The sequence below is a fragment of the Marmota flaviventris genome, chromosome 3 (genome assembly GCF_047511675.1).
Source record: "Marmota flaviventris isolate mMarFla1 chromosome 3, mMarFla1.hap1, whole genome shotgun sequence".
Lineage (NCBI taxonomy): Eukaryota > Metazoa > Chordata > Mammalia > Rodentia > Sciuridae > Marmota > Marmota flaviventris.
The window spans coordinates 177,194,809-177,215,919 of NC_092500.1; the positions used below are offsets into that span (position 1 = coordinate 177,194,809).

General features: G+C 47.7%; 1 protein-coding gene across 1 annotated transcript in view; it reads left to right on the top strand.

The window, feature by feature from the left end:
• The window catches only part of Csmd1 (CUB and Sushi multiple domains 1), a 1,338,703-nt gene that overhangs the window by 1,180,162 nt on the left and 137,430 nt on the right, over positions 1-21,111 (top strand). The window contains exons 38-41 of the mRNA XM_071609340.1: positions 2,748-2,866; positions 5,923-5,992; positions 8,577-8,693; positions 18,682-18,891. Coding sequence (XP_071465441.1) covers positions 2,748-2,866; positions 5,923-5,992; positions 8,577-8,693; positions 18,682-18,891 — 516 coding nt within the window. The remainder of the gene's footprint in view (positions 1-2,747; positions 2,867-5,922; positions 5,993-8,576; positions 8,694-18,681; positions 18,892-21,111) is intronic.

Below are 21,111 nucleotides of genomic sequence, written 5' to 3' on the forward strand. Positions count from 1 at the left end.
ACCTCCCTCCGTCCTGATTTCTGCCTGGGTTGGTGGGTGCATGGCTGCCCTCTCTCTGCGGCGTGTTTACACCTTGCTGTGAAGCATGGGCTGGTTCTGTGCCCCAGTTTGCTGTGACTTTGACTTCACTCTGCCACCTGTACCCGTGTTGGCCACCCAGGCAGGACGGCCTGCGGAGACTGGAGCTGCGCCCAGGGCCATAGCAGATTACTGCTCTTAACAAGAGATGAAGGGACCTGTGGGCTCTGTCACATCCTTACCCATTTTTCACTCAATTTCTGAGTGAAGTAATAACAGGTTAAATGACATTACTAAACAATTTTCCTACAAATACTAGCTCTTAGTATTCTGAGTTCTAACATCTAAGGGGCATGTGGTGAGTCTGGAAAAGGTAGCAAAGAATGATCATTTCTTCCAGATCTCAAAGAACATGGTCCCCACATCTTTCCTGAGTCACTCCACAGTATACTCTAACTAAATGATTTTTTGTTATTATTTTATTTTAAAAATTTAGTATGATTCCTATGGGGATAGAAATAGACAAACTGTTTTTTTTTCAGAAGATGAATTAGACTTAGATATAAAATTTAAGGAAGGAGAAAATGAAAATAAATTAACATACAATGATTATGTATACATCAATATGCATGAATTTTTCATACATAAGCAAATGTACTAAGTATGTAAAAACAAATTATGTCATACATGTAAAAGGGATGGAATTTAGTAACTGGAATTTAATATTGAATTGTCATTTTTTTTTAAATTTCAAAATATTCCTCCCTTCAATTTGAACATTTTTATATTCTTGATATTCTTTGCCCTCTGTCCTGTCTAGGGTATACTTGAAGTGTCCCAAATGATGCAGATGTGATGTTATATTTTTAGTGTCATATTTTTAGTGTTCTGAATTCTAATCAGAAACTCGGTGCTGTGTGAAGCACATGGTGTGTGTTGAGTGCTTTTAAAAGGACAGCCCTTTCTGGATTTGTCAGTTTCCCTTAGGAAAGCATCTCAGCACCTCCTGCCCCTCTCCCACGAGGAATCACCAGGTTCCAGGGCTTAGATTGTTTATCTAGGCCACAGATGGCCATGCTCAACAGCAGGTGTCTCAGGTGGCCAGCCCAGGGGGAGGCGAGGACACTTCCCACTCCTGTTCCTCTGGGGATGGGAAAGTGACCCTGGTCTGTGAGGGTGGAACCCCTGGGCGTGCAGCTCTGGTCAGGGATAAGAGCATGTCGAGGAGCCGGGTCAATCCGCCTGCACGCGGCCACCCCAGCCTCTGCTTTGGCGTGGTGTGGGATGCAGGGTGCTGGCTGTGAGGTCCCCTTGAGGATCAGAGCACCGCCACTGCCCTGGCTGCTGACGGAGGCAGCGCAGCCCCTCCTCTGTCCTGTGCTGTGCCTAGCCTCTGCAGACAGACCTGGCCCTCCATGAGTGAGTCCCGTGGGAGGGACGCCAGGGCCCACGCTTGCTGCTGCTCCCCTTGAAGTTCATCATCATTTTATCTTTGAACTTGTGTGGATTTTACCTGAGCTCTGAATAGAGAGCAGTGCATCCTGCGCCGTATGGACAGCCCTGCAGGCGGGGGCAGTGGCCTGGGAGGGTAGCACAGGGAGCAGCTGCCCCAGCTGCACCCCTTCCCCCATTTCCTACTGGCATTTGCCCCTGAATTGGCTGCAGTCCTCACCACCCGCCCCACCCCAGCTGCCTGCCGCAGAGCCGATCGGATCAGCCAGCTGACAAATCTGTGCATGTTCCTGATAAGAACCAGACCCAAGCAGGAACCCAAGGGTGTGGAAAGCACAGCGAGCTGGTCTCCTCTGCAAAGACCTTTCTCCCACTTCTCCAAGACACACTGAAGAATGGAAGACGTTATTTGCAACCAGCCAGTAACACCTCCGTCATCATCTGAGCTGCACACTTAGATCCTCAAAACTTGTTCTTATACATGAAAATTTTAACCCCTTCACCAAAAAACTGCACTTTTATTCTGTGATATTCATAGAAATGTATTCTTTATTCTCATGATGATATTTTGAATGGGAGAGGCCATCAGTGCTAAATAATGCTTAGAGTTAATTTATCTGATATTATAGGCTCAATTCCTATGTTATAGGGGGCACTTGTTTCTGAAGCTGTGAGTTCTTAAGTGAAGGAAATTTTTGTCTATGGTTAGGGTCAGATCACACCTGAGGGATACAAATACAGGTCCTGAGTACCTGAAAGCAGACCCTCCAGGAGATTCTTGTTGTTGTAGGTCGAAGACAAGCGTGAGAAAGAGACAGTCCTAGGTGGAGATGAACATAAGGCTTTGTTTTCAGCTTCTCTTTTCCTGGAGGAGAGAGCTCCCAGATTCACACCTCAGTGTTTTCATAAGGACCCTGAAGCATGTGTGAGACACAAAAGACAAGAGAGCAAGGCCACTGGTTGGCATGTCACAGGGGTGTCATTTCCTAAGGACACAATATTTTAAATTATGTGTATGTTAGAAGTGGGGTGTTTTGTGCTCGTTTTATTAAAGAAAGACCTTGATTTGCTGCAGGGTGGAAATGAAGTAAAGTGATGTTTAAGAGTTAGCTTGCAGTTCGACTCAGTCACTTGAAGTCCTTTTGGTCAAACAACCAGGAAAAGCTTTAAAGCTTCTATTGCTCTCACAGGAGGAGAGCAATAGAAGAACAGCCCTTCTTCTTCAGATAGTAGGAAAGCTCTTAAGTTGCTTGCTTCCTGTCCCTGTGTTTCTGCAGCTGTGGGTCTCGCTGCGTGCCAAGAGCCAGCGCTCCCCAGCAACGGCATCAGGATTGGAGACCGGTACCTGGTGAACGACGTGCTCTCCTTCCAGTGTGAGCCCGGGTACACCCTGCAGGTAGCGTTCTCTGAGTCTTTGTGACACAGAGCGTCAATATGGAAACCCTCGGACCGTTCAGTGGAAACTGAAGCCCAGAGAGCTAATTTAGTTTTCTTTTCTCGGTTTGTGAATTGAGCTAATTAAACCAAGCATTAAGCCCTGGATGTTGGTAATCCATGGTATCGTTGGAAATAGTTTCTGTATCACAGAGCACTATTTATTTTTCACATTTTTTTTTAATTTCAAAATACATGTTCTAGAAACTATGCAGAGAAAATTCTGTGGAGCAAAGTAGCATCACTATGTGCTTAAAATCCCATCTTGGCTCCAGTTGCTGGGTGGGTGTGCAGCCCTGTACTGGTTCCCTTTGGTACCATGTTGCCATGGCTCAGCTCCCTAAGTCACCATTAGATACCAGCTTACTGCCAGGTGATTGAGACCCTCAGTAAACTTAAATAATGTTTGAGAAAGGGGAAACAAGTAAAAGTTTTGCTATGAACTTTTTATAGATTTTATACAAAAAAATTTGTAAAAAGTTCCTTATAAACATTTTATAAATTTATAGAGAGAATAGTCGGTTTTCTATTACCCGTTTTCTGATTTAATCATTGGGAAACTTACTCCCAAAATAGTGTCTGTTACTTTGCATAGCTCTACATGATTCTCCCTGCTGGCAATAACCATTGATTATTGACACGTGTGGTCCAAAGTCTAGGAGACACGGCTAAGCCTACTGATCTTTCTACTGTCCTCCCTTTAATTCAGATCATAGAGTACGTTTTGCTGTGTGTTTATAACAGTGAAGCTGCTAGTTTTTCAAGGACATTTCTTTTAGCCATGTTTCATTCCTCATTGAACAAAGCAGCCTGAATAAGCATCAGAAAGGGTTGGGGACAACGTGCAGTGACGTGATGCTACTGTTTGGAGAATTCAGTTTCTGCACGTATGTTGGGTTATCGTCTTGTGCACTGCATCAGGTGGCAGCAGGGAGCAAGCTCTAGTGCCCACTGTATGTGTCACTGAGAGTGGTTTCAACCAAGACCTCAGGTTAGGACCCGTCAGCCTCCCTGTGGCCACACCGGGTGCAGGTGGAGCTGGAGGACATTCACATGAACATGCACAAGCTTCATTCAGTAAAAGGAAACTTCGGCTACCATTGGGAGCACCTATCCACATGCAGCACTACCTTCATAAAAGCAAGCCACAGCTCTCCTGTGCAGGCCTGGGGGGCGGTACTCACTGCTCGGACTCTGCCGACAGAGTGGCAGCAGCAGCAGTCCAGTGTCTGCAAGGGACGCTGAGTACAGACCCTGGAGATCAGCTCCCGCATGCCCTTCACCATGCACGGCAGGGCTGTGCCGGCTGGCTCCTGGAGACAAGCTTCCAGCACGCATGTGACAATGTGTAGAATTGGTCTTATTAGAGAGGCACGCTTGTCTACACCACAGGCCATTTTGTGCCTTCTTTTGGCCTGCGTTATATTCGACTGATACGATCTGAATATCACTGCTCCCTCGTCTCCCTGAAAACCCACCCTGAGAGCCTGCTGGAGTCGACCTCCTTTGGCTTGTTGAGGATGGGCCTCTCTGGTTGATTAGCATTATTTCTCCAGCCATGTTTTATGGCCCTGGAGAATAAGACCTCTTTATTACAGGGCTTTCTCAGGATGTGTTGATTAATATGCTGCTGGACACACAGGCCTGTGGATGCACTGCTTGTTAGCTCTGCTTTTCAAATGCAAACTAAGTTGTTTTCCTCTTCATAGAAACAGCATGGAGCATGACTGTCTGCACGCTATTGTCTTTCACATGCTTCCGTGGAAACAGAGGATTCTAGATTTTTACTTTTTAAATTGCAACATCATTTTACTATCACACTTATATATTTGGAGCAACATCATGTACAAATTGCTCACTATTTATGAAAAGCACTGTTCCTTGTGTGGTTCTCACAAGCTGTCTCTAATTTGTGGACCCAGTGAGATAAAGCATGACCTCACCCACAGAGAGTAAATCCTGGATCTCTGAATGACTTAGGATCTCTGTCCCCTCTAGTCTTACTTTAGTGGTCTTCTAAACAATTTGGATAAAATCTAGTGAATTGATACATGGAAATGGTCTTATTTTTGATCTACTATAAAAATTTCAGTAAGGACTTCTCATTTGAAATGTTTATACTAAAATCAATAGCAGACTAAGACCTAGACTGGGAATCCATGACTATTTCATTGCTGTTCTTCAATAAATTCCTTTAAAGGCTGTAGCCCTTTATATTTATCCATATTTTAGGATGTGACTTATTTAAAATAATTTAATGGATCACAAAATAAATAAACAGAACACAAACATCAACAACAAAAATATTTTCCAGAATACCTTCTTTGAAAACAAACATTATATTCCGTTACTGGAACGACTTCTTTTAACACCAGGAAATAGGAGGAAATAAGTTTCCGACCTGAATTGAGGACGAAGGGTTTCTGGCCCGGCAGTGGGCTCGCGGTTGGGAACTGCGCAATGACCCCTGCTCCTTGTGCCCCTAGTGTGGCTGGGAGTACTCGATGCGAATTAAAGGCTGGTTTTGCAGTCACCTCCACCACACTCACAGGTGGCCAATGGAAGTCCTGAGGTGGCTGGAGGTCACCTGCACATGTGCAGCCCGGGCATTGCCCACTCTTCACCTTCCTGGTCACTCCTAGGATTGCCCACCTGCTTCCAGCCTCTCAGAGCATAAGCAAGAAATGATCAAGATGAAAAAAATAAAGACATGATTTGCCCACTTCAGGTAATCTTTTACACATCCTGAAAAGGGCTGAAAGGAAAGATCACCCTTTAAAGGACGTGTCAAGGTGTTGCTTTTGGTGAAAAGGAGGGCAGTGACCATGGACTTCCGCGTTGATTCAAGATGTTCGATTCATTACTAATCAACCAATATCTACAGACTTTGTGATTTGTGGGGTTTTTTCCCTGTGTAATTAAAACAAAAGGGACAAAGAGAGTCTAGCTGCCCTAGAGACCTTCCATCCTTCCATGCTCTGGTATCCCTCCCTGAGAGTCATTTCTTTCCTTCCACAGGGCCGCTCCCACATTTCCTGCATGCCAGGAACTGTTCGTAGGTGGAACTACCCGTCCCCGCTGTGCATAGGTAGGTGACCCTTTGAAACCCTGGCCCCGGAGCGTGGAGCGGCACACGGCTGCCCCCTCCCCTTGGGGGCTCATGAGGGGCACTTCCTCACCTCTCCAAAGCATTTGTCACATGGTGATAATGACATAATGCAGTGGGGGCCTAGCAGGATACCCCAGCAGCACAGCAGCTCACCTTTGGGTCAGGCTACAGGGACGGGATGCTGGGTTCCCAGCTCAAGGCATCTGTCAAATTGAATTCATATCAGTTTATGGGGATGAGGAGTGTAGCTGTTCTGAACTGAGCCGCTTTTTTACAAGGTACGGAGAATGGGTTTTCATTAAAAAGTCAACATGACCCATGATGAGCCTCAAAGATAGACATGAGCAATCCCAGGGGTTTGCAGACATTAATTTAAGGTCTGTTCACGCTCCAGAACATCAGAGTCAAAGTCTGTGAGAGGTGGTGTTTGTTTCCTAGCTCCTGGGAACCGTCCTGCTAGCTCTTTGTCATCAGGATGCTAGTTAAGATTCTGCGGACAGACGTTCTAGGAGGTTTGGCCTCCTCAGCGCTGTTCTCAGAGCTTAACCGACACTGACCATCGTGAATGTCATGACAAGCCCGGGGCAGGTCAGGCAGTCCTCCAGGGCTCTGCAGCCGAGCTGGGTGTTTGCACCAGGATAGGTGGCGGGAGGCTTCTCACACTGGGGGTCTTCAGGGCATGGCCAGTGCCTTTAGTACCAAAACACCAGGAACCTGCACAAATGAGACACAGAGATCCTGCTCTAGTTTTTTAAAATAAACGCCTTGTCCTTTAGGAACACTGTGTTTAGTAATGATTCTAAGTGTGCCGTTTACCCACAGCAAGGGTCAGACATGGGGGGGCTGCTGAGAGCAGGCAGGAGGTGGGTCACCAAAGGTGGCAGGGGAGCCGAGAAGCGGACTGCAGCTGGACAATGCCTCTGAGCCCACAGGAGACAGCCCAGTCCACGGTGGAGCTCTCAGATGGCAGGAAGCAGGGACTGGCCAGGCCCTGGAACTCTGTTTCACGCTCCTCCTTGGCTTCTAGTTTCCAACGGGCAGCAAGAGTAAGAGCATCACAGCTTTTGCAACCGAGTTCCCACGCAGCTGGCGATTTCCCGCTCAATAGGAGACGGCCCCAGCCTCTGGGCCCCACAGTGACCCCCACACTAGCACCTGGCCTGTGTTCCACCCCGTCCTAGGTGCTGAGAGTGACACCCGGGCTGTGAGCCAGATGCTCCCGCGTGGCCCTGTCCCTCCCCAGCTCAGAGGTCATTGTCTTCTACCATCACCAGGACTTCACTTTCATTATGCTTGGAATCAAGTGGGTCTTCAAGACATGTCACTGATGAGCACTTGCCTTCCTGTTTCTGTCATCAGTCTGTCACTTTTCATGTATGTCCTCCCTGTCGCTGGACATGAGTCCTCTCCTGGAACTGGAGTGGCCCGGGGGAGGGATGCTGCTCCCCTGGAGCACCCTCAGCAGAGCCCACAGACTCACGCCCCAGACGCTGGCCCCGGACAGTGGCCTTGAGAGGCTGTGGAGAGGCTGTGGAGAGGCTGTGCTCTGAACCGCGGTGGGTGGGCGTTGCCGAGGCCTTCTCTGGAGTCAGGACTCAGACCACAAAAAGAGACCTTTACGTTTCTTAACGTGTTTGAAATCCAGGACAGGAGCCTGCCTCGAGCAGTTCCAGACGCAGGAGGCCTGACTTCCACCTGCTTCTCACGTGCAATCTGTCGTCTTGGGGGGTCTGCTCACCTGGATGATCAAACCCAAGGCCCCTGCAGGCCCTGGGGGCTAGGCGAGGCATCCAGAGAACAGTGCTGGTGTTTGCAGGTCACAGGTGGCCAAGTGCCAGATTCCAGGGCTCCAACCTTCCTGGCCTGTGTGTTGTGAAGTCAGCGTGTTCTTTACAGGCAAATCGCACACATGTAGTCGAGCCCGCGAGCCAGCAGGGCAGGCCAAGTGCACACACCTGTCACACCCATCACAGACACCCGATTTCCTGGGGAGAGTGGTGGCTGCAAGCTGTGTCCCCAACTGGGACGAAGTCTGAGGGCCAGGGGGGCTGGTGCCCTGGAGGGTCCTGGGAGCGAACAGGGCTGGAACCCTGTGGCTGGGCTGCTAGAACTTGAGGCCTGGCCCGACTCTCTCAAGGCTTGGCTTCATGGTCTGTCACATGGGGAAATCTTCGCTGCAGGCTTCAGGGCTGTGCTGAGGGTTGTGATGGTGGCTGTGACAGGGTGGGGCTCCTTTGTCCCAGCAGAGCAGGCCCCATGCAGCCAGTGATACACGGTGACTGAGGCCACCCCCGAGTCGTAGCTGAGGAGCCACAGCCACCTCCAGGCCTGCTGACACGCACCCCACTGAGGGTAAGACCTTCATGAGGTCCTCAGAGGCCAGGAGGCGCATCCTGGAAGACAGTCCTGGTCCTCCAAGGTGAGGCCTGCGATGCCTTCCCAGCAGAACCCGGCTGCTTCGGCTCCGCAGGCCACTCTTCCTGGCAGGTCAAACAGAGCTGTGGCATGTGACACTCGGAGAGAGTGGCTTCCCTGAGACTCACAGCTGTTGTCCCCTTTACAGCCACCTGTGGAGGCACACTGACCAGTCTGGGCGGAGTGATCCTGAGCCCCGGCTTCCCCGGCTCCTACCCCAACAACCTGGACTGCACCTGGAAGATCTCCCTGCCCATCGGCTACGGTGAGTGACCCACGACCTACTCCTCATCTGCAGAAGCAGGCTGACACAAATGTGCCCTGTCCCGTCACATGACATCATAAACTGAAAGTGGGTCAGGGCTCAGCAGAACTTTGGCAGGAGAACTTGAGAACAGGAAGTTGTTTGAAAAATCGCCAGAGGACTCTTGATGAGAATTAGATCAGCCCGGTGATGACGAGGTAGGCACGGGGCCGCGTGCACCCTCATGAGGTGGCCACCTCTCTACCTACTCCAATCTGTCTCTGTGGTTCAGTCATGGTCAGTTTCTTTTGAACAATTTTGAAGACATTCTTCAGGTTGTGGCACAGTTTAAACAGAATATATAAAATTTAGGCTGGAACAGTGGTGCACATCTATAATCCCAGCAACTCAGGAGGTTGAGGCAGGAGGATCATGAGTTCAAAGCCAGCCTCATCAAGTTGGTGAGGCACTAAGCAGCTCAGTGAGACCTTGTCTCTATATATAGTACAGAAAAGGACTGGAGTCGTGGCCCGTAGTTAAGTGCCCCAGAGATCAAGCTCTGATACCAAAAAAAAAAAAAAAAAAAAGAAAAAGAAAAAGAATATATAAACGTTAAACTTGAAAAGATAGTATTGCATTATTAGTTTCTTATTATATATTATATTGATTATACATTTATTAAAATCTTTTAACATTCAGCTATTAACTCTCAGGTTTTTACTTTTAAGTAATTCATAATTCTGATGGTTGTGAACACTGACACTTACTCTGGCCTGTCCTGGGCACACTTGGCCTCGGTGAGACCTGGGCCTTCTGACCAGCCTGTCTCCGTCGCTCCCTGGCTCCCTCCCCTCTTTAGTCCACCCTTGGTCCTCCTTAGAGCGTGCCGCAGGGCACAAGGTGGGTCCTCAGGGCATGTCCTGGGACATGGGAACTTGGGTACTATTAGTTGATTGAGAAATGAATAGACACATCAATGGAAATCATTGCTCCAAAAGGAGGTTGTGGTTTTTATTAAGTTTGTGAAACATTTTAATTTGTTTTTTCTAGATACACATGTCAGGAGAGTGTATTTTGACATATCATATCTACATGGAAAATAACTTCCCACCTTACAGTTGTCCATGATGTGAAGTTTCACTGGTCGTGTGTTCATATAGGAACATAGGAAAGTTATGTCTGATTAATTCCACTGTCTTTCCTTTTCCTGCCCCCTCCCTTCCCTTGATTCCCCTTTGTCTAATCCAGTGAACTTCTATTCTCCCCACCCTTATTGTGTGTTAGTATCTGCATATCAGAGAGAACATTCAGCCCTTGGTTCTTAGGGATTAGCTTATTTCACTTACCACAATAGTCTCCAGTTCCATCCATTTACCAGCAAAAGTCATAAATTCATTTTTTTATGACTGACTAATATTCCATTTTGTATAAATGCCACATTCTCTTTATCCATTCATCTGTTGAAGGGTAGCTAGGTTGGTTCCATAGCTTAGCTATTGTGAATTGAGTACTATAAACATTGATGTGGCTGTGTCACTGTAGTATGCTGGTCTTAAGTCCTCTGGGTATACACCGAGGAGTGGGATAGCTGGGTCAGATGGTGGTTCCATTCCTAGTTTTCTGAGGAATCTCCATGCTGCTTTCCAGAGTGTTGGCACCACTTTGCAGTCCCATCAGCAGTGTCTGAGGTACCTTTTCCCCCACATTCTTGCCCACACTTCATACTTGTATTCTTGATAACTGTCATTCTGACTGGAGTGAGCTGAAATCTCAGTGTATTTTTAGTTTTCATTTTTCTAATTGCTAGAGAAGTTGAACACTTTTTCATATGTTTGTTGACCATCTGTATTTCTTCTTCTGTGAAGTGTCTGTTCAGTTCCTTAGCCCATTTATTTGTTTTTTTGGCGTTAAGTTTTCTGAGTTCTTTGTGTGTCCTGGAGGTTAGTGCTCTATCTGGGGTGCAGGGGGAAAGACTTTCTCCCATTCTGGAGGCTCTCTTTCCACATTCTTGATTGTTTCCTTTGCTGTGAAGAGGCTTTTTAGTGATTCTATCCCATTTATTGATTCTTGATTTTATTTCTTGTGCTTTAGGAGTTTTATTGAGGAATTCAGATCCTAAGCCTACATGATGAAGGTGCAGGGTCTCTGGGCTAATTCCTAAGTCCTTGATCCACTGTGAGTTAAGTTTTGTGCAGGGTGAGAGTCAGGGGTTTAGTTTCATTTTTCTGCATGTGGATTTCCAGTTTTCCCAGCACCATTTGTTGAGAGGCTATCTTTTCTCCAAGGTATGTTTATGGCACCTTGGTCTAGTATGAGATAACTGCATTTATGTGGGTTGGTCTCTGTGTCCTCTATTCTGCACCACTGGTCTACATGTCTGTTTGGGTGCCAATACCATGCTGTTTTTGTTATATGGCTCTGTAGTATAATGATCACTCTGGTATTATTATGTCTCCTGCTTCACTTTTCTTAATGAGGATTTTGTCTATTCAGGGCCTGTTATTTTTCCAAATGAATTTCATGATTGCTCTTTCTAGTTCTATGAAGAATGTCATAGGGATTTCAATAGGAATTGCATTAAATGTATATAACACTTCTGGTAGTATGGCCATTTTGACAACGTTAACTCTGCCTATCCAAGAGCATGGGAGACCTATCCATCTTCTAAGGTCTTTTTCATTTCTTTCTTTAGTGTTCTGTAGTTTTCATTATAGAGGTCTTTCACCTCTTTTATTAGATTGATTCCCAAATATGTATATATTTTTGAGTCTATTGTGAATTGGGTAGTTTTCCTAAATCCCATTCAGTTGATTTACCATTGATGTATAGGAACATCACTGATTTATGGGAATTAATTTTATATCCTGCTACTTTAATCAATTCACTTATGAGTTCTAGAAGCTTTCTGGTGGAGGTTTTGGGGTCTTCTAAATATAGAATTATGTCATCAGCAAATAGGGATATTTGAGCTCTTCTTTTCCTACTTATATGTCTTTAATTTATTTCTCCTGCATAATTGCTTTGACTAGGGTTTCGATGACCATGTTGAATAGGAGTGACCTTACAGGGCATGTTTTTATATGTCTTGTTCCAGTTTTCAGAGGAATTGCTTTCAATTTTCCTCCATTTAGAATAACGCTGACCTTGGGTTTAATGTTTACAGCTTTTACAATGTTGAGGTATGTTCCTACTTTCCCTAGTTTTCCTAGTGTTTTGAACATAAAGGGGTGCTGTATTTTGTCAAATCTTTTTCTGCATCTGTTGAGATGATCATATGATTCCTGTCTTTAAGTCTATTGATGTGATGAATTACGTTTATTGATTTATTGATTTCCATATGTTGAATCAACCTTACATCTCGGGGATGAACCCCACTTCATCATGGCGAACTATCATTTTAATATGTTTTCTTATGCACTTTGCCAGTATTTTATTGAGATTTTTGCATCTATGTTCATCAGGGATATTGGTCTGAAGTTTTCTTTCCTTGATGTGTCTCTGTGTGGTTTTAGTATCAGAGTGATACTAGCTCCATAGAATGAGTTTGGAAGGGCTGCCACCTTTTCTATTTCATGGAATACTTTGAGGAGGATTAGTGTGAGTTCTCTGAAGGTCTGGAAGAACTCTACTGCGAGTCCATCTGGTCCTGGGCTTTCTTTGTTGGTAGGCTTTTGATGGTGTGTGCAATTTCATTGTTTGAGATCAATCTGTTTAAATTTTCTATGTCCTCCTGATTTGATCTGGGTAGGTCATGTGTCTCTAAAAATGTGTCGACGTCTTCAAGATTTTCTATTTTTTTGGAGTAGACATTTTCAAAATAGTTTCCGGTTATTGTCTGTATTTCAATAGTCTGTGGTGATATTTCCTTTTTCATCACAAATTTTATTAATTTGAGTTTTTCCCCCTTTTTTCCCAGTTATGTTGGCTAAGGGTTTATTTTTTGAAAGAACAAACTTTTTATTTTGTGTATTTTTTAATGGTTTTTGTTTGTTTCAATCACATTGATTTCAGCTCTCATTTTAGTTACTTCCTGTCTTCTTTTGGCTAAGCTTTTCCCTGGAGAATGTGTACAGGAGTGTGGAAAGGCCAGGTGGGGGTCACTTGCTCAGCAGAGAGCCCTGGAGCGGGTGTCGTGGCGGGAGGACGTGGCCGGGTGGCTCAGGCGCACTGAGGGGAAGTGCTGTGGGCCAACGTGGGCCGTTGGACGTGGAAGAGGGCTGCTGAGTAGCCCCGCGGGTTCGGCAGCTGCGTCATGACCAAGGGCTTCCTTGGGAGGCCACTGTGGTAGAGGAACACGAGGACCAAGCCCTCCCCAGGGCAGAGACCCTGGCTATGGCAAGTGTTTGTAGTGACTTTGCCTTTGCTTTGAGTTCTCCCTGGGGCCCGAGTGATTTTTCCAGTGTTTTACAGACTGTGAGAAATGTTACTCCCTTTCTTTCCATTGTGCCTGAGCTTTATGACTGGAAACTCTTGCGCTCTGAGTTCCACACGTTCCTACATGTGTTAGAGGTCGACTTCTCCCCTGGAACACCTGCCGTCCCTGCTCCCTCTCTCTCTTCCACACGAGTCTTTAAACGGGATCACGAGGCTTGCTGCAGCGCATGACTGGGTCTCAGCTGCATGGGACTCCCGTCTGGGTCGCCCGAGGGCATCTCAGAGCAGGTGTAGGTCCCCTCCAGGACCCAGCTGATTCCCAGCCCTGCCAGCACACCTGTTCTTTCTTTCTGACTCACCCTATTTTTGGCAGTAGGTTCTTCCCAGAATCCCCCAAACCATGAGCAAATATCAGATCTCCCCTGGGAATTTCGAACCATAAATTTGGGGTCAAAGCCTATGATCAAACTCTCCAAAAGTTTCCTGTGAGAAGACTGGGAACGCATCTCGCGGCCAAGATGCCTTTAACCACACGTTCTCCCTCTTGGACCTCCTACATGGTTTCCTATTGGCATCCACACTGCAGGAGGGTTCTGGAACATTCCCTGTAATTAAAACTTGAGAAAGGGCCCAGATCTCCCAATGGGACCAGCAGGGAGAATGGGAAGCTGAGTGGGTATTTCTACTGTTGTCACATTAAAAATCCAGGTGGAAACTCTGCTGCTAGGGTATCAGGGTCATCAAGTTGGAAAATAGGAGTGGAAAGACTGCTCCCCCCATACCAGGAGACGCGTGCAGGTGACAGGCAATGCCACTCAGCCCCAGGGAAGCGGAGACTGCCAGGCTTCCACAAAGCACCTACGGCAGGAAGCGTTTCTCCAACATACATTGAAAGAGCACTTGTCCTCTAAATAAGATGAGGAATGCCCCAGGATGTTCATAAGAGTCTTTCCAGTTTTGCTTATTTAGTATAAATTGGCTTGGTGAGGACATTGTGATCACTGGCCTTTGGACTTTGGCAGATTGGAATTCAGGGTGGGGTATCACATGACTTCAAGGTGACTCATGCAGGACATCTCTGTCCTCTGGATTGTTCCTAGGTGTAGTCTCTGTTCCTTGGCCTCTGCAGTGGGCCGTGTTCCTGCATCTGGCTGGGGTGAGTCAGGCTTCAGGTGTGACTGCTCTCCTGGTCCTCATGAGTGACTCCAGGGACGACGCACCAACTGCTCTCCCGAGTGGGGACCCCATGGGTGTGGGGGTGGAGTGACTGTCAGCCTCAAGCCCACCCCAGCCAGCCCTGGGCCAGCACCGGTCAACACTGATGGAACGGGTGAGAGTGACAGGTGGTGGTGGCATGGTGAGAAGCTCTCCACCCGCTTCTCTACTCTCATTCTGGTGACAGCCCCTTCCGTGCTGCCTCAAGGTGACAGGAAGGCTCTCCAGTCCATCCAGGGACCTGATAGACGGGCAGCTCATGTGCGGGTTGCTCCTGATTTGATTTGGGGGTTTAGAGAGTGGAAATCTTCGCTTTGTCAATTACCAGTGGCATAAACTTTCACGGGTTGCAAAAATGTTCCTGCACCCGGTTTTCATTAAAAAGGGCAGAATATAGCGCCCTCCTCTGGGTGTTTTGAAGTGGCTACGGCCTGACCTCGAGCCACCTCATTGACCTGTTAAGGTCTGTGGTAGCAGAGCCAAATTCCGCTGTCTTGTGCGACTTTTCTTTTCTTTTTACAAACTTAGGCTGCAGTTGTGTGTTGCGTTGGTGAAGTTGAACCGACTATGAACTTCTGCTCTTATTTTCTTAAAAATGTCTAGAGGCACAGTTGACAGAAATGTCACCAAGTTTCTTTTTTTTTTTAATCTTGATCTTTCATTTTTCAAAATCACTGTACTAAGGTTGCACAAAACACCACCCCAGGCCTGAGGACCCTCCGGTACGGCAGGGAAGGATGGGAGTCTAGAGGAGGTGTGCCAAACCCACAGAGGACCAGGCAGGGCAGTTAATATCCACAGCTTCTGTCAACTAAAAATGAAGGTCTGACTCTGAAGTCGTGGTCACATTACTATTCAAGGGAGGCAAAAGTCCTTTGAGCAGGTGACTCTGTTGGCACTCGATTTCCAAAATGTAACTACCATATGAAAATGGGTTGTGTAAGTCTCACTGCAGACCGGCGTTGGGACTGGCTTCCTTGTTGTAATAACACAGTTTCAAGTCACTCTGCGAGGTAATGAAGGATAACGAGGCCGGGCTCATTCTAATCCCTTCAATCAGGCTCTGTGATGTCAAACTGGATGCAATTTGCTGAAACTTAGATAGCGGAATGATTCTACTTTAAACCAGATTAGAGCTGGGCCGCCTTCTCGTTCCTGATGGGTATTAGGTAGTTTGATGTGTGGCTGGATACTTTATCCTGCTTAAAATGGTAATTTTGTTCACGATATTATAATCGTCATAATTCCATTTCCATTTCATATTTAATTCCAAGTGAGTAAAAAGCCACTTGCACTGTATCCTACACGGGAGATGCTGCCGACTTCCGTGTTCCTACCCTCGCTCGGATGTCGTCCTTCATTCCTTTCTTGACTGTGTCATTCCACAGGTTTCAAAATGTTTCTGGGTGGGGTGCCACCCTCGTCACGCCCTCAGAGGAGCACGTTCTTGCCATCCCCTTGTTGGCTGGTCTTCATGGCCTACTCTTGCCCTTGCTTCCCGCTTTCTCTGGCCCCTGTTGGACGTCCTGGGACGGCTGGGGGCTCCGTGGGTGGCTTCTGGTTGCTCTTCTCTGTCTCCCTAGTCCACCTGCCGTGAGAGCTGTGACGGCCACTGAGGAATCGCTGCAGCTGTGTCAGTATCCTGAAGAGCACACTCACACACACTCACTCACTCTCACTCACTCTCACACACACACACCCACTCTCACACTCACATTCACACACACACTCACACTACATACACACACATACACACTCACACATACTCACACATAAATACACACACTCTCACACTCATACACACACTCTCACACACAACCACACACACACACACTGACATTCACACACACTCACACATACACACTCACACACTAACACACACACTCACACACTAACACACACACTCACACAGACACACACACTCACACTCACAAACACACACAACTCTCTCACACATACACACTCTCACACACATACATACACACTCACACAGACACACACACTCACACTCAAACACACTCACACAACTCTCACACACACTCTCACACACATACACTCATACACACACTCTCACACACACCCACACACACTCACTCTCACACACACCCACTCTCACACTCACATTCACACACACACTCACACTCACATACACACACATACACACACATACCTCCACACACTCACACATAAACACCCACACTCTCACACACACCCACACACACTCGCTCACACACACTCTCTCACACACTCACACACACTAACACACATACACACACTCACAGACTCACACACACTCACACACTCCATGCACACACACACACACACCCTCTCTCTCTCCTCAGGGCTCTTCACATGGTTCACTCATTAGTAACAAAGTGCATTTCTACTTCTCCAGAGGAAGCTGCTCAGCTGAGCAATCCTAAGGAGGCAAGTCGGATGCTGGCCTGCGGCCTGCTGAGGGGTCATCTGGCTGAGCTGTCACACAGGGTGGGGAACAGCACAGACTTCTGTGTGTTTGCCTGCCTCTCAACTTCTTTTGACCAAATGCATTTGCTAAAATTTAGGGGGGAAATGTTTATTGGCAGCTGCAGTTCAGCCAAGAGCAAGATTTGGCGTTTACAAACATTTGCGGAAACGTTTTAAGATTAAAGGGTTCCTTTGTCTTGGTTGTGCACAGCAGAGGATGTCAGATGGCCAAGACCACTGCAGAGGGCTGTCCCAGCCGGGCTCCTCAGGTGCGACCTGTACAGACCAGGGCCCCGAGCAGGAATCCAGTAGTTCCTCCTAAACAGAGCTGCAGGGTCTCCTTCTCTTCTGCGGTCACCTCTCCAGCCTCTTCCTGAAGTCGTCCCTATTCTGTTTCCTGTCCTTCCTCTTCTAGCTGAGCTGAATACAGGCCAGTTTTCTCCAGAGCAGTGGGTGGCTTTAACTTCACGAGACCATGAGCTCTGGTCCAGCCTGTTTCATGCTGACCACAGAAGTGAGGGGGTCGTCGGCCGGAGCACCTGGACCTCACTCTGGTCTCCCCGTGTGACAGTGACCATCCTAACCCCTGAGCCCTCGTCGTCCCCCTGGAAGAGTGCTGGAATAGCCACGGTCACCTGTGGGGTCCGGGAGAGGAGCTGGCCAGCTGGGTCTCGGGTCTGAGAGGGGCCGTTTTTGTCCTTTTCTCCTCCTCAGAACACCTTCCCGTGAAGGAGGGTCTTCTCCTGTGCGACTCCCAGTTTCACTCCATGCCGCTGGCTTCCCCTGCACTCTTCCTTGACCTTCTCTTCTAAACCCCACCGATTGGTGGTGTGGTGACCCTGGTTCCTTGGACACAGGGAAGCCATGTTCCCTGAGATCCCCTTCGCATCTGCACTCGGGCAGGACAGGCCATTCTAGGAACCACGATAGGTTTGATGGAAAACAGGAGTGAAGTTCTCAGCCATGGGAAGCAGGAGGGGCTGGGCTCAGCCCAGGGCAGGCGCTGCCCAGCACGGGAGAGGCCCTGTCCCTGATCCCCAGCGCGGCATTAGGGAAAAAAGGAGAGAAGCTATTCCCAGTAAACCTTCCCATGTGAGCTGTACTGGCCTCAGCTGAGATTTCACTGCCCACCTTCTTCACTGGATCACATGGATGTGTGCAATGACCACTGTCTTTAAAGTGCTAATATATTTTTAAACAAATTGAAATGTTTTGGACACTGCAGTAAGTTTCCAAATGTCTCAGCACCATAGCAAGTTTCTCTCTTGATTTCGACTTTCTTCCAAACTTTAGCCATAGTTTATTTCATGCCTAGATCAACATGATACCAGAGATGTTGCTTATCTGGACAATCTTTGGGTATGTTGGGCTAGGCCAGGATGTTGTTGAATTTTGAGTTACAGTAGAGTTCATCATACTGGGTTTCTTATAAATATTTAAATATTACTAATCTGCTTTGTTTACATAATGCAACTGAAAATGACCACCTGTTGAGATAATAAATCTCTTGTACAAAGGTGTGATCATCAGTTAGCTTAAAAGGAACTTTTAAAGTTTGTTGCATATTTCTTTCAAAGGATGTTGGCTTCTCCCTTGACAGAGCTTTATGTATAATTTATGTATAATTCCACCTGGAGTTTAAGGCTGTAATAACTATGATAGCAACTGGAAGAAACCATGCCGTGAGCATGTGTGCTAATCACTGTCCTCAGGACTGTACCTGTGTGCCTCTGTGCAGCATGCCGGCCACATTCATAGTCCACAGGGCGTTGACCCATGGACATTAATTGATCCAGGATAAAGATCGCACAGCCACAGGTGGGAGAGGTGAACCAAGTGCATGTTCCCCTCCAGTGAGTTACTGTGTCATAGAAAAACACAATTACAGTCGCTGTTGATAAGCATGAATTGTATGAGTTTGTAAACTGTCAATAATTTGCCTGTTTTTACATAGGTGCACACATCCAATTTCTGAATTTCTCTACTGAAGCTAACCATGACTACCTGGAAATTCAAAATGGACCTTACCACACCAGCCCAATGATTGGGCAGTTCAGTGGCACAGATCTGCCCTTGGCTTTGCTGAGCACAACGCACGAGACCCTCATCCGCTTTTATAGTGACCATTCACAAAACCGGCAAGGGTTTAAACTCACTTACCAAGGTAAGGAACCAAAAATATAAATGTGTGAATATGCTTTTATATTTAAATTGAATTTTAATGTGAGTCTCCCTGACTGGTTGAGACTGGCACAGCCAGGTTAACGTTCATGTTGGGTTCTAATGGGTGGCAGAGCTATGTTTGTCATCAGGCTGAGGACACACAGCACCCAGGAAGAGCAGGCAGAGCAGCTCCAGCGGGGCTCCCACAGCCCCCTCCCACACCCCTCCCCCCACACACTCCCACCACACACCCCTCCCCCCACACCCCCTCCCACACCCCCTCCCACCACACACCCCTCCCACACCCCTCCCCCCACACTCCCTCCCACACCCCCCTCCCACCCTGGTGCCTCTCCTGCCTTCCCAGCCACAGAGCCTCTCTCCACTCCGGTCCCTGTGGGACCTGGAGTCCTCTGGCATGTGGGTCAGGCCACAGTGGCACTGGAGCTGGCAGTGTCCCCTATACATGCCAGCATGTGATGCTGAGGTGGCCACAGGCATTGCTTGGGTCAGGCTGAGATCACGCAGGAGAGAGGAAACAGAGCCCTCCATTCAGCATCCTAACGTGGAATCTCCCATGTTATGAAAGCATTTTGACACGCGAAAAAGTTCAGCATTTTCATTTCATGTGAAGTAATTTATCTGGCCTTTCCTTGGCGGTTGTTAGATCAAATGAAACTGGAAATGTCAAATGCAGCCTATCTTCCTTTTCCATGTGGCTTAGCCTTCCTCGACTTTACACACCGACCTCAGAACAGCTTTAATAACTGATTACGGAAGGAGGCTGGGTTCCATGTTCAAGTGTAGACCTAATTCTCCCCACACTGTGGCATAGGCTCGTCTCCCGGGCTTCAGCAGACCCCACAGGCCACGCACCAGTCAGTCGTCACTGCTCCCGGCTTGCTTTGTCACCCTCCTGGGCAGATGCGTCACTTCTTACTTGAAAGGCATTTGCACACACCCACGTGCACACACATTCACACACTCACATTTCAAACACACACACACATGCATGGCACCCGTGCACACACCCACACTCATGCACATGCAAACCTGCCCATGTATGCACACACACATGTACACATGCATATACTTGAACGCACATGTGCATGCACACACATGCACACAGCCACATATGCACACGGAAAACCTCAGAGAGAAAGCAACTTCCCCTCACAGGTGGCTGTGGTCCACCTGCACGGGTACCGTCTTGCTCTTCCTCCTCTGGGAAGGACGAGTGCTCCTGCTCCAGCTGCAGGTGGCCTGGGCCTGCATGTGTCACTTGCCTTCAGAGGCCCTGGGCGTGGCCTCTCCTGCCACATTACAGCATGCCTGTCCAGATCTTTCCCAACAGTGCTCCAAGTATGTGTAGACTGCTCTCTCTCTCTCTCTCTCTCTCTCTCACACACACACACACACACACACACACACACACACCCCACAAGTGCACTTGATCAGGAAGAGGTGGTGAGGTGCTGTGACAGCAGCCTTTCTCCTGGCTGCGCCCTGGGCTTGTTGTCCACCCGTCAAACTTACCTATGCCCACCTAAAATCCATGTGTAAGTCCACACACACTGTCCTAGTGAGACTCAGCCACCCTCAAAACACAAACAGAGAAGACTCCAGCAAGTCCAGGGTGAGTTCCAGGAGCTGCAGAGGCCACGCTCTGCCTACTGACAGCAGCATGGAGGGCTGCTCTGGTTCACTCTCCTCAAGCTGAGGTCCCGGCCCTTGCTGGGGAAGCGTGGCTGCCCTGCCTTGTGGCGTGGGGCCTGCTTGACTTAGTTGACATATTTTTACAGTTTGGTGGAGACATCAAATCTCATTTTCTTCTGCTGCAGCTGTCTTGTTGAATTTGTTTTAAAGGGATCTTGTGGTCACTTCTAGTGTGTTATGGGCCCTGGGTGTGGCCCTCCTCATTTCCAAAGCACCTAAAACTCTTATCAGGAGTCTCCTCCTCATGAAGTTGAGGCCAAGGGGCAGGGAGGGGTGGAGTGAATACCAGTGGGAATATTTTTAAAAATTTGAAAGTAGAAATTTAAAGTCCTTCCATATGGCATTGATATGTAAATGTCTTGGGGCTTAAATCATTGCCCCTTCAGGCAGCATTTTGTATTTTAAAACAAGTCTTTAGAAACATTAATCTAAAAATTTCCATCTTGAAAGGGAGCAGCCCCTGGCTAGAGCACCCCCTCTGACCGCGCCTGCCCCTGGCAAGAAG